The sequence below is a fragment of the Sinohyriopsis cumingii genome, chromosome 17 (genome assembly GCF_028554795.1).
Source record: "Sinohyriopsis cumingii isolate HCF-2022 chromosome 17, ASM2855479v2, whole genome shotgun sequence".
NCBI classification, from domain to species: Eukaryota; Metazoa; Mollusca; class Bivalvia; order Unionida; family Unionidae; genus Sinohyriopsis; species Sinohyriopsis cumingii.
Genome location: NC_142977.1, coordinates 21,453,730 through 21,470,404, shown reverse-complemented (window position 1 = coordinate 21,470,404; position 16,675 = coordinate 21,453,730). Strand labels below are relative to the sequence as shown.

At 34.7% G+C, this 16,675-nt stretch overlaps 1 protein-coding gene across 1 annotated transcript in view; it reads right to left on the bottom strand.

Annotated features, from left to right (window-relative positions):
* The window catches only part of LOC149777902 (uncharacterized), a 122,370-nt gene that overhangs the window by 36,115 nt on the left and 69,580 nt on the right, over window positions 1–16,675 (bottom strand). The window contains exons 11-14 of the mRNA XM_089938996.1: window positions 15,146–15,493; window positions 11,279–11,662; window positions 5,617–5,730; window positions 4,571–4,720 (exon numbers count right to left, since the gene is read on the bottom strand). Of these exons, the coding sequence (XP_089795122.1) occupies window positions 4,571–4,720; window positions 5,617–5,730; window positions 11,279–11,662; window positions 15,146–15,493 (996 nt within the window). The remainder of the gene's footprint in view (window positions 1–4,570; window positions 4,721–5,616; window positions 5,731–11,278; window positions 11,663–15,145; window positions 15,494–16,675) is intronic.

The window sequence follows — 16,675 nt, the reverse complement described above, 5'->3', positions numbered from 1 at the left end:
AATGCCTGCAAGACACTACAAACAGAAATGCACATAATTATTCTCTCAAAGGGAGAAACCACTGAGTATTCTGACAAGTTCACATACCATGGCATCAGTGTGAACAAGTCAGGAGAGATAGATGATGATGTCAAGGTCAGGATTGCCAAGGCATGCCACAACAATCTGGAGGAAAGGTAACATCTACCTGAAACCAAAGCTTAGACTTCATCGCCAACATCAATTCCGTGCTGTTCTTTGGCACAAAGACCTGGAGATAAGCAAGGAACTTAAAACATAAGCAACAGGTCTTCTTCAGTACTTGTCTCCAACAGATCCTGCACATCAGATGACCAGACTGAATCTCCAACCATGAGTTATGGTTGACAATACAACATAAACCCATACCTGGCATGATTAAGAACTGTAATGCTCATGAGCAATGTTGTCTGCATCACTGCTAACATCATTTCTTCCTCCATATACTATCTGAAAATCCACTTTACATTAAACACAAAATTTCCAAACACTGCAGAACTATTTCATAGATTTTATTTTATTTTAGCATTGGGAGAAGGCACGTTTCAATACTTTGGCATGAATAGAGCGTACCCCTCACCCCCAACCCCAAACCTTCTGTCCTTTAAATCTGCTCTAAAGAAATCAAAATGTTTATAAAGTGTTTATGCTGACATCATTTTCTTGATTGATCTCTCCTTTTAATCTCACATCCACCAAAGAAAGGTAAATATTTCATCCAAGGTTCAAAAGTCACCATGGACCAACTTTTATTACTTAAAACACCTTGAAAAACATCCCACCTTTGGTTTCAATCTCTCCAATGTACAACAATAGGGTTCTCAATCTACAGCCTGTTGTGTAGACATTGGCAGCTGTTCAACAATTCTGAATCAAACTACTCAGAACACATCACTGCAATGGTCATTACACTGTTGGATTCTTCCAGTCCTCAGTAGACTGGTTCAAACTGTTTTCTGTAATGTGTGGATTAAGCATATAAAATGTTTATTTATTTTTTTTATATTTTTTAATCTTAAAATTTTCAAAAGCGGTAGATTTCAACAATAAAATGGTATGTGCAGAAGACAGCATTTAAAATGGTATTTTGCTCCTACATCCAGTATGATGTACCCACAACACTTTGCATGAATGATGCAAGGTACTAATTCTTCATGCATACATTGGTTTTCCACCAGACTCACTATTCATAAGCAAATCTATGAAGCCGCTAAGAAGAATGTCACAAATATAGTCCATGCAGCGAAATCAGCCTACTATACTACTAAGATCATGGAAAGTTCCAGCTGCAAAGAGCTCTTCGAGATTACTAACAAGCTAATGTCAAGGAACAAACCTACACCACTTCCAACTACCTTCTCTCCAGTCGACCTTTCTAAACATGTTTGCAAATTTCTTCCATGACAAAGTACAAACCATTAGAGATAAGCCTGACACCACAATTTCAATTGGCTCGTTGTCACCATACAGTTGGGATACAGAATTTGAGTGGCAACCATTAGCAGCATTTGAACCTGTCTCTATGGATTTCGTACGTACAATCCTGATGAAGAGTGCACCAAAGTCATGTGAACTTGATCCAATTCCAACATCAATGCTGCTTGAATGCTTAGATCCAGTATTGCCTTCACTAACTGATGTTATTAATACCTCTCTCTCATCCGGGGAATTCCCATCATTTTTCAAAAGTGCCATTGCAAAGTCTCTGCTGAAGAAACCAACACTAGACCATAATGATTTAAAGAATTACCGCCCAGTTTCTAATCTCCCATTCATATAAAAAATCTTAAAAAGGTTGTTCTATCCCAGCTTGTATCTCATCTAAATTCAAACAGTCTTTTTAGCAATGTACAATCTGCATATTGCCCTTGCCACAGTACTGAAACTACTCTTCTAAATGTAGTCAATGGCATTGTCTCTGCATTGGATAGCGGAAAGATTAGTCCTCACCCTCCTTGATTTGTCTGCAACATTTGACACAACAGACCATGGTATATTACTTCACTGTCTCTAGCATGTATTTGGCATGCATGATACAGTCTTACTGTGGTTCAAGTCCTACTTGGTCAACAGGACACAAATTTTATCTGCAAACGGAATATACTCCAGCCCAGTTGATCTATGTTGTGGTGTTTCACAGGGGTCGGTTCTTGGACCTGTTCTCTTCTTTCTGTACACTCAGTCGCTCTCAAGTGTCATAGATCATCATCAAGTGTCTCACCAATTGTATGCTGATGACACCCAAATATACAAATCTAACCACCCAACTGAAGTTGATGCTACCATCCAAGGTATAGAGAGGTGCATTTCTGATGTGAAATCATGCATGACAAGGAACAAGCTGCGGATGAATGATGATAAAACTGAGGCCATTCTGATCACAAAACAAAGACTTTCTCATTCAAATCTTTACCTCAAACAATAAATATCAGCAACACCAACAATAAATTTACACAATCAGTACAAAACCTAGGTGTTACTCTGGACAGTACTCTCACATTGCACCAACATGTCATGAATATATGCAAGGATGCATATCTTGAGCTGAGACGCATCAGCTCAATTAGTAAATATCTTTCAGTTGATGCCACTAGAACACTTGTGTGTTCATTAGTACTTTCAAGACTGGACTATTGTAACTCAATTCTGTCTGGTTCATCTCAATATCTACTCCAGAAACTTCAAAACATAGCTGCTCGGATCATACTTAGGGTACCACAATCAGAGCACACCTCCCCTCTGCTCTGTACTCTACACTGGCTATCCGTTCAATCCAGAATCAAACATAAAATCTGTTCTCTGTGCTACGTTTCACTGACAGACTCTAGTCCAACATACCTATCCGACCTCACCCATGTGTACACACCAGCAAGATACTTACGCTCCTCTTCTGACAATCGTATACTCATTATTCCCACTATGAAAGCAAGTCATATGGACAGCGTTTTTTTGCATACCAGGGCCCAGCAACGTGGAATGAATTGACCACTGAACTTAGACACAAAAATACAGCGATCCCTTTCAAGAGTGTTCTTAAAACGCACTTATTTTGACTGCAAGAACAAACTTAAAGACCTAACAATGTTTCCTACCTTAAATATTTTAAATATTTATGTTTTCTAATTTCATGGTGCTTGTTTTTGTAATCATATCATTATATATGGTTTTTTATGGTATAGGTGTTGTCTAATGTCGTAAAGCACTTAGAGCTTCTAAAGATTAGGTGCTATACAAAGTCCTCATTATTATTATTATTAACATATGTCCCAAAAGAAAATCTCATTGTCAGTGGTTTAGGATGAGTAGCCATAACAAACCTGTCCTAATGAACATACAGACTACAGACAACAGACAATCCAATCAGTTCTTCTCATCTAAATTGTGAAAATTATCACATGCTCAATGACAACTGCAATCAAGTTGAAGGAAAAGTGACAAAACTGTTTAAGGCATCAGAATAGAACTAAGTTTAGTTTATTCTAGATCTACAATTACCAACTTAAGTAGGGAATATTCAACCTGGAGTAAGGTATTAGCACCTGGAAAAGAGATAGCATAGTAATAATAATATGTGATGTATTACTTGCCCCAAAAAGTACAAGACTGAGAAATTCAAATCTTGTATACAGAAATAGGAAAGATAGCTTCAATGGCCTGAAATTTTAATCAAATTATATACATATAAATACAAATATGCCAGTCTAATCTGTCTACCTCATTTGTTGCCTAAACATGCTTATGAGGCTTTTATACAAAAAAATGTATTATATGAATTAAAATAAGGTCACAGTCACCAGGGCCTGTTCATGTCATGGACTCTGTGAAAGTATCAATATATCAAATCTGGTTTCCTTTTACTCAGTAGTTTCGAAGCCATCATGTTGACATAAATGTCCAACAGTTAGATAGTATAAACCCAATGTCTCACATCCTTAGTGGGGTGGGGTGGAGAGAAACAAAATTACATTTAGAACTCTAAATTCTATAGGAAAGTCTGCTCAAGTTACAACAATGTTTACTTGTAAAAGAAAACTTTAATCTCAGGCTACAAAACACAAGATTTTTTTAAAAAAAGATCTAGTGAAGAAACTTAAAACGCTTATCAATATCTACCAAATATAATTTAGTCTTTCTCCTCAACACTCAAATCATACCATTCAATACATAGTCAAGTGAAAGACTGGGTGATCATCTCCTACCTCAGATGACCACCAATACATTTTACAGCTGGAAAGGAAGTTAAAATAAGCAGACTTGCCTGTCATCTATTTCTGGTTGTGCAAATGTGGAATGTACACAAATTTCTAATAAATTTGCACTGAAATTCAACTCAATATGCTAAAATTGGTCAATATATATTTAAGCCTTTCCATTACATTTCCACTTAATCCCCCCTCTATTTAAATATATATTCTTATAGCTTTCAAATTAAGAAGCTTATCTCTCTCTCTCTCTCTCAAACACACACACTCCTCCAAATTTTTCATTTCTAGGAAAGATCCCATTTCATATAAGCTTTATTTTCTTTTTTACATCAAGCATTAAGACGTACTAAATCCACTTTCTCCTAAAGATGTTTGTCTCCCTCTCAGCTCTTCAAATGGCCTTTCTTCAGGCTTGGTGGAAGTTGCTGAAAGTTGCTCCACTTCCTCATCTTCCCCTCTGACTTCTTTTATAACAACAGGTTTGTCATCTATACTTACTGAAAAATGAATAATATGATGTAAGTTAACTTACTAGTATCTGAACAATCAAGAATCTTTTTACTATGATAATGGAAGCTAACATGAATTGCTGAATTTTAATGAATTTTAACTGGGGTCATGTGAATGAACAAGAAAACTGCCAACAATGGTACAGCCATATTGCAATGCTTTAGTTTGTTTGAATGTGGCAGCATTTCTTGTGAGGAGTTTTTATATATCATACTGTATGAGTATGCAGTAACAATGTATTAATATGTGTATATGAATAACAATGAATCGATTGTTACTTAATGCACACTTCAATTAGTTAAAATCTAATTAATGATACAAGTCATAATACATTAAAATATACATAAAGATGCAATAGTCATTCTGCTGCTGAGAAATTATATTTATAAGTGATGACCAAAAGTAAAATCTTCCATAGACATATGGATTATAAAAGCTATAAATAAAATTTGAGTTTCACAATAACAACAGGACTCATGAATGACTGATGTTGGATCTGAGTTGGACGAGTGAATATTTGTTGCAGAAATTATTAAATACACAATGTGAGTACCTGTGATAATGTGTATGAATTTTCATGAATAAACAGGAAAGAAGTAAAATTGTTTGCAAATCATTTTTGATTTAAAGTCTTCACTTTCTGGCTTGGTAGGGGCCACTGGAACAACTTTTCCATTTCTGGAATGAACACTGATAAGACCAATAGCTCCTTTATATTATATAGAATACATGTCATAAATTAAATCAACTGCATACAAATTACATTAAAGGAAAAAAAAATTACCACAACGTTTACGGTCCAGTAACATTCTTATCTCATTATGTGTTTACTTTCAAGCAACCATATTTGGTGTAAAATAATAAACAGAAAGGTTTATATTACCATTCTCATTTTTTCTGACTCTAACATTCAAGTAGCATGACCAAAGCATGTGATCTTGATCATTGGCTGCCAATTCCTCTTGTACAACTTCAATCATGCTTTTATCTATCTGATCTATAATAAACAACAAAGTAAAGAACTATTAAAAATGATTGAGGTTTTAATCACACATTATTTTATAAATGTTCTATTTGATATTTCCTTAAAATATCTGAAAATAAAAAACAACTGATGACTCATATTTTATTAAAATACCCATTTTAAATTGGTAAAGTATGTTTCTTTGATTATATTTATCAGATTATACTATGCTAGGAGTATGTCCATTATCACTACCAATACCATGTCACCATGACTGTATTTGCTTGGTTTAGCAACAGTGACACTGAAAGGTCATATGCATGTTTGCAAAGAAGATAGGATTAGTCTCCCACTGTAAATATGGATTAGCATGAAAAACTCTATAATCATCAGTTACGATAACAGTGATGTGTGTTCTACTGGTATGTAACTGCTGGTAGATTTGTGAGGGTGTATCTGTTTGAGGATTCATTGATGCATATCACTTCTGTAGCTCTTGAAGGTGAAGCATCATGATACATACAAATTATGGTGGAAAACTGAAGTTTTATGTCTCCACAGTAGAGGCATTAAAAATTTCAGCTCCATTCATTTGCCTATTATTATCATCCATCTGCTAGCTAGTAGTAACCAGACTGGCACTTCTACATAGCATAAGAATTCAGCAGTCGCAGTGATGAATATCAGAATCCTTTTTTGGACAGACATAGTAGTGTAAAATGATCCATGAATCATATGTTGTACATTATTTTTATTATCAAATAAAATATCAAAAATAGTTTGTACATTTAATGCAAATACAAAACAATTCCAGTCCCATTTTGCTTTTCTAAAGCTAAAATGACAGAAGATATCTTAAATGCATCTGTATATACATCAAAATCCAAACCTTATTGATGGAGTATTATTTAGATGTGCAATCTGAGTAGAAGCATTGTTGTAAGACAATAACTAAGTTGCCAATGGAGGAAAATAAGTGACAGCTGTAATTTTAACTGCAGTAGAAGTGATGGAACCTGGATGAAGTCCCTCAGTTATATTTAAGGCTCTTGTCTAGAAATACATTGGATTCCTCATGTCAAAGACATTTAAAGTTAGCAGCAATGTCATATGCAGAATCTGACAAGTGGTAGATTATATTCAAGGAATACTGGTAATGCTGCCAACACAACAACAAGATACTATATGCAAAATTGGATGGTCAAACTAAGAGCCTGTATTATGACAGGCAATGTATCATCACTCCTTTAATACATTATGTATTATACTGCTTCATAACTATGTGATAAATATTCTGGCATGTATTGCATTTCCTCTAAAATAGCATCTATTATATCATCATGAAACAGGCAATGAACTGTTCTAGTGGTCATATTTGATCAGGCAGGTAATACTGAAGAAGCACATTTTCTACCTTCAAGTGAGAGTGCTATGAATGGTACATGTTTAACAGTCCTTTATATAGATAAGTTAAATTTGTGTGCAGAATCCGTTTTCTACTTTCAGTCGCAGTACCTTGACCTTGGTCCTTTTTATCCCGAAGTTAACAGGCTTCTTCCATACCTCATGTGCAAGCTTTGGTCCAAGTATTAGATTCAGAAATGTTATTATGCAGAAGCCATTCCTACCGACTGACACACTGACTCCAACACAATGAAAACTACCTGCAACTTAACAACAGTGTGAAGTTGTTTGAATGACAGCTGGTGTTTTCCGAGTAAAGAAAAAATCAACAGATGTGGGAATGGAAAGATTCCATAATGTGCTTAGAAGGGGCTGTAGATACAAAAATGGAGGCAAAAGCTGACAAACTCATCAATAAATGCACAGAACGCTAAGTCTTTTCTTGCACTGTCTTAACCCTTTCCTGTTCATCAATCTGGAGGTTTATCTTTTAATTCAGCAATTTGTCATCCTTTTTTAGATTAGTTCTTGTACGATAATAATTTTCTTTATAGTGTGACATCTGCTGTGAACATTGGATGGGTTTTGGGTTTACTTTATTTCAGCATGCAGGGGATGATATGATTGATTGCCATGGCAACCAATTCCAGCCTAGAATGTTTAAAAATTATGAGAAAAGTACATAATTATTCTTAATATTCATTTAAATTATGCTTTCTTCTTTCTTGCCCAATCAGCCATGCTTTGATTTTTTTTTTCATTTATGAATGATAAAAGTGAGCTTATTTTTAATAATTTGGCTTAGATTTTCCAAGTTCCCAAAAAATATAGCCACAACAGGCGTTTTGTTTTCAGTGAAGTGTGAAGATTGAAAACTTATCAATAAAGTTTAGATTGTATATTCTGTGCTAAGCCCTATATTTTTCAAGGATGTACTCACATGGTCTTAAATATTTAAAAAAAAAAGTATTTTGGTCTAACATTTGTTTAGTTTATACCAAATATCTTGGCTACTATGGTAAAAAGATAAAAATGCAGTTATAATATTGCGATCTTAGAGATGATTTCAAACCGAACCTCCCAAACTGCAATGCCTGTGTTCAAGTTCAGAAAGCTTGAAAGAAAACCAATGAATGATAAACAATTCATAATAACCATGAAGATACAAGTAATACTTATTGACATACATACATATTATGTACTTAGGTACTGCATTATTTTGATCCTGACACAAGGAATATACCACGATGACCACTGATGATGAACCAAGCTCTTGTATCTGGAGAAAAGAAACGTGTTCAAGCTTTTTGAACTGGGTTGTTAAATATTATATTCTGTATTATGTATTTTATTATATTATATCCATTGTATTTTATAAATCTAAACTCAGACACATTTGCTATTAAAATCATGAAACTGAAATTTAAGTTTTGTGTCACATATAACTCAATATAATTTTATTTCCTTGTACTATGATCAATGTTGTTGATTAGAGACCAATATGAAATTAATTTATTGCTTCTCTGTATCCCTTATTAATGAAAAAAATGAAAAAGTATGATGCCTGCTTAGTTGTATACTTCTGTGAATTCTCCATTACGAAATTTTCAAAACCCACCATTCTACACTTACCTTCACAGAAGCAACTAGAAATGTGTTCTTGGGAGCAATAATTATATTACTGCTGATTAAAAAAGGTTCTCATCAATCCAGGTGGGTGTAGGGGTTGGTGGCACTTGAGCATGAAATCAGTATTGATGTGCAATACTTAGTATATTTAACAATGACAACAGCTTTCAATATACGAAGTGCATGATTCGCTCATCATCTCATGTCATGAATGAGGGACTTACTATCATGTATCAACTTTCTTGTGAATTAAAAATAATCTATGACATTAAATAAAGATTTAAAAGTAATCAAACAAGTTTCTTTATGAGCAAATCCTAAATTTTAATGCAATAAACAAGCACTGCCGATTAATAGAGCTGATAGGAATTGACATGCCATTTGACTAATGGTTTTTCCTGGTTTCTAAAAATAGACATATATTCGAGGAATTCATTTGTATATCTTTTGTGCTGATTAGTATTGCAATTGTCAAGTAAATACTATTTAAATAGTGAAAAATCCATATTTTTGAGAAACTGGTGATTCTTGGTTATATCTTTATGCTGAAAAGATGGATATGAGCTTCAGAAGTGAACACACATCAGCAAGTTATTTATAACCGATAGCCTCATTCCAAAATTTGAAGTTTGTTCTAATAATTCTCTTTATTGGTGAAAACTTGATAAACCATAAACTGGACTAGTTCAAAGAATGGCATATTCCCATGTATATATTATAAATGATCTATGAACTGTACTATTCAAAAATTTTAAATGACTTCACATTACAACCATAGTATGGAGAACACGCTTACAAATGGTGGACACGCTGTTACAACTGTTGAGTGTAAATTTAACTGTGCAACTGCTGTAATCCTGTGAATAAACTAATGACATGTTTCATAATTATTTTCTAGATTCAATCTTGAAGCCATATAAGTGATAATTATAAGTATACAAGCTTCATTTTGGTAGTACTGGATATCTTAATAGAATTTGTCATGAAAGACGGCAAAAGGCATCATTATGCAGTAAAAGTGTTGGCATCATCATGCAGTAAAGGGTTAAGGAAAAGAGAAGATGGTGCTTTTTAGAGTTATCTTCACAAAACAGAATGGGGTGATAAAAGAACCTTCTGAGAGAGGTGCAGCAACAGAGCAAGCTGTATTACATCAATAATGTTCCCAAGGAAAAGTTGCTCCATGTGCCGCAAGTCTGGCTGTTGTGCCAGAGAGAAAGCAGCAATATCAAATGCATCTTAGTCTTTGATCTATCTTTTCACACCACTTATCAGCCCTAGGAATGAAGCTTGATGGAAATGGTCACTACAGGTTATCTTTCCTCCAACCACGGTGTACAAGCATCATATGTCCGAAGTTTACCTCATGCAAAAAATGCATGTAAATGCATGTTGGATGATAATCATCATGCAATACTGACACACTTACAATCACTTCACATAATCCTATTGGGCACCTTAGAGACAAAGACATATACTGGTGAAAGCAGTCAAGTTAACTACCTGTAATGTGGATGCTAAACTAGTGTACCAGTTCAGAAAAATTAATAAAACTGTATTACACCGAACGAAAAAGGTACCAAATATATCAATCAAAACTTAATTTTTTGTAAAAAGGTTCAGAAAGACGTGTTAAGTACTACATTGGCATGTAAGTACAAATGACCAATGTGCAAACAATTAGGAAGGTTCAAATTTAATAACCTAAGAAAAAGTTGAAAAGATAAGGTGATAAATATTTATCATTAATGAAAACAGAGCAAGAAAAATGTATAAAAAGGGTGGAATATACTTCCCTAAGTGAGAAAATTCCAAGAATGAGCTCCAATTGGGAAAAATCACTATGTGAAATTCACGTAGCCTCTGTATGAAATGTGTACTCATGCATAAGCCACCAGTCCCTCTATCTGGGGGAAGACTACTCTCATATGACTTCCTTTTTAAGCACACATATCACCATTGTTGCTAAGCCAAGCCAAGATGACTGTAACTTCTTTTTTCAGAGGACTGGACTTATGAGGTAGTGGACATACTTCTAATGTATTAATGTGTCTAATTACTAATATATCTTCTCTTAGAAAGTAAGGTTTAATTCTCAATTTCTCAATTTCATCTTTTTCCTCAATCAGCAAAAGGGAGCTGACCTATAAAGTTACCTTCTCCATATTATAAAAGAGTATTATCTCCATGATATGAGTTTAAGCTTTTTTGATATGTACTCTTGTATACAATATTTAATATTTTAAAATCTGGCATTTTACAAATATGTTTTGCATGATCCCAACTAAACCTGGGCCTTAATGACCCTTTGTGCCACTTCTGCTGACAATGTGTCTGAGAATGCCAAACTGTATTTGGTTGGGAAATGGAATTTACAACATTTTGATCCCAAATCTAGAGTGGGAAATAGAAATTACAACATTATGATCCAAATAAAATAATCAGAAAATGAGAAAAAATCCAAAATAGTGACAGTATCAGTTTCACTCCTTTCTGAAACCACTTCTTAGCATTCTCAGATACATTATACATTTAAAACTCTTATGACCTTCATCCATAAACTGTGCTGAGATCTCCAGGACAAAACAAAGTCTGTCAGCGACATTATCATTTCCATTTTTCCTTAAAGCAAGCACTAGAGCTGCAAGTGCGGTGTTCCCTTTATCCAAAAGTTCATTCAGGAAGAAAGCTGCCCTTGCTCTTCTTCTTTTAAACGTTTTGAGTTTTTCAAAAAGGTTTGTGTCCCAGATTCCTTTGGCTACAAACGTGTCCTGGAATTGCAATGGCTCAATTTCTTCCACTACATAGCCATACTGAAGAAGAAGATTTTTTCTAATCAATTGCAGGTCATCAGTGGCTGTGAAAACATCATGTGGACTGAGAACATCTTTTTCAGCCATCTGTGTAATGTCTCTGTATTGTCCATCTGCATCTAAAATAAAAAAATATGTGAAGAAAATATAATATTCCCTATCAATGCTAAAAAGAAATGATTTATGTAATTTGAGGGCTCTTCCAGTAAAACATACCTGGGACCCAGGGAAGGCACTTTTAATGTGCGGGGGTACTCACCTATATATGCAATTTAGAATTTTCTAATCATTTTAATATGACCTATGTGAAATCAATGTACCCTTTAATATATTTTTAAAAATCTGCCTTCCCTGGGTATCATGTTTAAATGGAACGGCCCTGACAAAGCTCTTATAAAATGGGGTGAAGAAGTTTCACACAAGTTAATTCCGAAATACAATATGGATTATGGAACATCTTGGCAGTGACAAAATATAATTCATGAGAAAAAAGTAAGCAAATGATTATGCATGAAACGATAGACCTGTGCCACATATCGATACAATTCATGATATACAAAGCCAGAGATATGATACATATCGATACACATATGAACTTCATGGTCTTTCCATCGAAGGTACAGTAGTTGGTGCCCTTTCATGTATATTGACATTCTGGTCCTATTTCCAGTATGCAGACTACAGACAGTCATATAGTTATCATATATTTATATGCAATTCTCACTGATGAGAAAATAACAACAATACTTTTAAACAGGCTATTGGTTGGTTGCAATGAGTTTTATCCAACGTTTTAGGCCATTTAATGGTGGCTCCATTTAACTCCCTTTGTTTAGTACAACATGAATGATAGGAAAACACCTTATTACCAATATCATGTCTCAGTTACATGTGGAAGACATTAAGATATTATCTTCAAAACAGAAAAAATAATGCAATTTCCTTGTGAAAAGAAAATCTCATCTAGAACAAATCCAGGCAGGTTGAATACCAACAAAATGTATAACATTTTACTTCCCGCAGATGCAAAAGGCTGCTGCAGCCACAGATACTTGTATTTGTTAGTTTAGAAAGAAAACTATTGACTACACCCAGACCTCTAAAAAATTTTTTAATTTACACAAGGTGATAAACTTGAGCAGTTTGAAATCTGCACCATAGCTCATTCTATACTAATTTCATTTATTCCATCAGCACCTCATTCACTGGTTAAATATCTCTGCATAAAAAAGAGAAATTCCAAATTTGTTCCCCATGTACAATTGAAGGAGAGATAATGACATGATTTTATCTTAAGAGAGACCTCCCTCTTGATCAAAAATAAAAGAGGGGGAAGAAAAAATGGTCATATAGGTCAATATTTATCTAAACTTCAAATTGTCCCTCTTTCTTCCTGCTCCACTTTCTTAGAGCTCTCCTAAAATCATCTTTGACAGATGTCACCTCTAGTTGTATAAACATTAATCTGTTAATTATTTCTGAGCATTCTCTGCTCCTTTTATTTGCATTAATATTGCTCTGTGCTTCTTTCTGAAGGGGCATATGCATAGCTGGCTTTGTCAGTTTGAATATGTTGGGAAACTGATCTTTGTGACTGTTATGTACAATTTTCCAGAGCTCACAGATATTATCTTTTGGATACATCTGCTCCAAAAAAGGATTTTTCACTAACATAAACTTCCTTTTTTAAATCAGTAGTTTACTGACTACCATGTCAAATTTCTTATCTGTTCCATAATGCTGTATAAGAGTATTTAGTTCATCAATGCTTGTGCAGAGGTATTAAAATAAATATCTTTACTTCTTAATTTAATTTTTTTACCCTTATTTTACTCAATTTATCGTAACCATGATTTGGATACATGCATATGGTTTGTAGCACATGATTCACATTGCAAAATTGATTAATTAAAAAAATTAAAATTGCATTATACTTTTAAATTGTCTGTATTTTAATTAAAGCTCAGTAATCTGCCCTTGGTACATTCATTTAATTTTGAAACACTACTGAAAGGGTCATGCTGTCTACATTTTATCCATCCTGCATGCACATCTGACTTGTATTTAACACCATATTGGGCTCAAATTCCCTCACTCATATCTCCATCACATTTTTCCAGCTCCAATAATCTGATATACTTCATAACTATAAAAATTATTGTCATCGTCACTATCATCAGAAGGTATCTGTCAAACAAAGTCATAATGAACCACACCAGGAAGCAGACATTCTGGATTTACTAGGCAGCCTGTATTTTAAACAAGCATTTGTAAAACTTTCATCATGAATGGTTTCAAACTACACCATAATGCTTATTCCTGGGCACATTGTGCTAATCACATAGAGTTTCACAACCATTCATGTTGTGCTTGAAGAAACCAGATGTGGAACAGTTACTATCTGAAAAACAGATGTCGCAACAAGATTGGTTAAATAAATATTGCATACTTCACTGAGCACATTTTCATATGTGGGACTTTCAACAAATTTGCAGGCGTTCTCACGCTTTACTGTTCTCCAAGCATGTAAATTTGTACTAATTTTGCATGATTCACACAATGGTACACATTGACAGCATCTCCATGTAAGTACTTGACATACCTAATGACTTTCCCCATGAAGAATCTGTTGCTCTACCAGTACTTCCTGTTTGTCACGCATGGAATAAGCTACACTGATTTCTGATTGCTGATTATTGTTTAACCTGGACCGGAACAAGGAGCAACTAGCAACAACCACAAATGAGAACTCAATGTAACATATTCACTGTGCAACACAAAGGCAGCATAGCTTTCAAATGGACCAAAGGAGTCAAGACACAATTCAAAGTGGAAACTTTGCATGAAAGTGGTTATTAAATGATGAGTAAAGTACTTCACTACATGTGGAACATGTTTGGAATGTACAGTATATCCTGAACATACTTCTGGGTTAAGATAATTGGAATGGGGGGGGGGGCAGATTACGAAACATATCACTTTGTGTTAACCTGTTGACGGTGCATGGGTATTCTCAAAGTCTTTTTCGTCTTTACAAATGAACATAAGTGCCTATGATTGCAAATGCTGTTTCAGATGAATTATAATTTTACAGAATAACAAGGTAACTAATAACAATTATTCATGACTGCTGAAGACTAATATAACATGCATACAGTAAATATCATTTTGTATCGATATGTGTATCGTTTCAGCAACAGTATTGATGCATCAATATATTGATGAATCATTTCTCCCCTACAAATGATACTGAACAAAACTTTTAACATTAAAACAAACAGTTGTCCTTATATGCCACGATAAGTTAAACGGCATCAAAGCATGGACCTCATTAAACCCAAGACTACATAAAATTGTATGCAATGTTTAATCTTAATTTGTCCATGACTGATGCATAAAATGATCAAAATGACTAAGGGTCAAATAAAAAAGTTAAAGTTAATGTATATTAAATCTGCATCGATGATTTTCCAAGATAATTTTCTTTGCTGTAATTCTCACCTATACTGACATGACATAGATTTCAGATACAATGATACTCAAACTAATGTATAAGGATAAATTCATGACTATGGTCAGGTACGTTTAAGTTTTGACAATACCTTCAGACTCTTTATCATAACAACAGACTTGTATGTATATGGTCATTTCGCCCTCAGGAAGAGATGCAAATATATCCTTTTTCTTTAATAAATCTAACACAAAGTCTTTCATTCCACCATGCTGACAGAAAAATGCTAATGTCTCCTTTGTATGCTTTCTCAGTGGCCGAAGATATACAATGACACTTCCATGTTCCCACTTCAGACTTTCTGAGCTCAGGTCATACTGAAACACTATACGACCTCTGTCAAAGTAACCTCTTGTTTTCATCTCTGCATCATGCATTGTGTTTCCGTCTTTCAACAGCTCCAGCTTCAGGGTATAGTAGGCCATATTTGGTGCCGGTTCTGAAATAAATTTTGAATCATTAAAAGCTATATTGCACTGCTCTTTTCCTACTGCTAATTCCCAGTCAAATCATATTAATCCCTGTCTGATACCCCAGTCCACTTCTGACAACAAGACTATCATCCTTTATTAACTTGGACCAAAACAAAATGACATCAGAAGCAGGTGAGGGAGAAGGATGTGTGTGTGAATGTGATTTGGATTTTTAATGTAACTTTCACAATTTTTCAATCATATCACCACAATGTCTGCAGTGTGGCAGTTTATAGCGATGTCTAGCACTGGGATATCATGACAGAGACATGTAGCATCAGAGAGAGAAGGGAATAATAGCAGGTAGGTATGATATAACTGAATTGAGTTTTACCTATCAAATAATATAATGTTGTTGTTGTTGTTGTAGTAGCGTTTAATGCCATTTTTTGCACATGATAGGCTACACATGGCGGCCAGTATTAATGGTGGAGGAAGAACCCGGGAAATCCCCGGAAAAAAACACCGACCTTCAAGAAGTTACTGGCAAGCTTTCTCACATATCCACATTGGCCGAATCCGAGACTCGATCCTACGCACACTGAGGTGAGATGGCAGTGATCTGTAATGGAGAGTGCTTTAGACCACTCGGCCACTTGGGGCCCCACACATATTTTTAATATTTTCCCCAATTATCATACCCAAAGAACAACCCTACAAGACAAACATATACTAATTAAATCCCTATGGATATACCCATAAATCATAAAGCTCGTGTACCCCCTAAATTACATGTAAACAGCAGCAATATATTACCTACTATTGTTGAATTGCTGAATTGTGAGCCCAGTGGGAATTGTATGGCCAAAGATGAGCAGTCAAGTGAACCAACCAATGCTGTCAGTAGGATGTCCTACTGCCAACTGGATGTTGGCATGACAACCTTTTGGGCTGAAACAAATGGACCAAAAGAAATGTTTCACCCTTGTACACCATGCACTGAATGAAAGCAAAATGATGTGAACGAGTAAGAACAACCAAAAGCATTTTTCATTTAAAGGGAAATTATGAAAAAGAATCCATAGCAACAGCAATGACTGTGTCATGAAAAACAGATCTGTCATTGAGATTAATACGCTTCTTAACAGGCTGAACAATCTACATTTGGACAGTGGCTGTCATAATATCAAAAGTACCTTCTCTGGGAA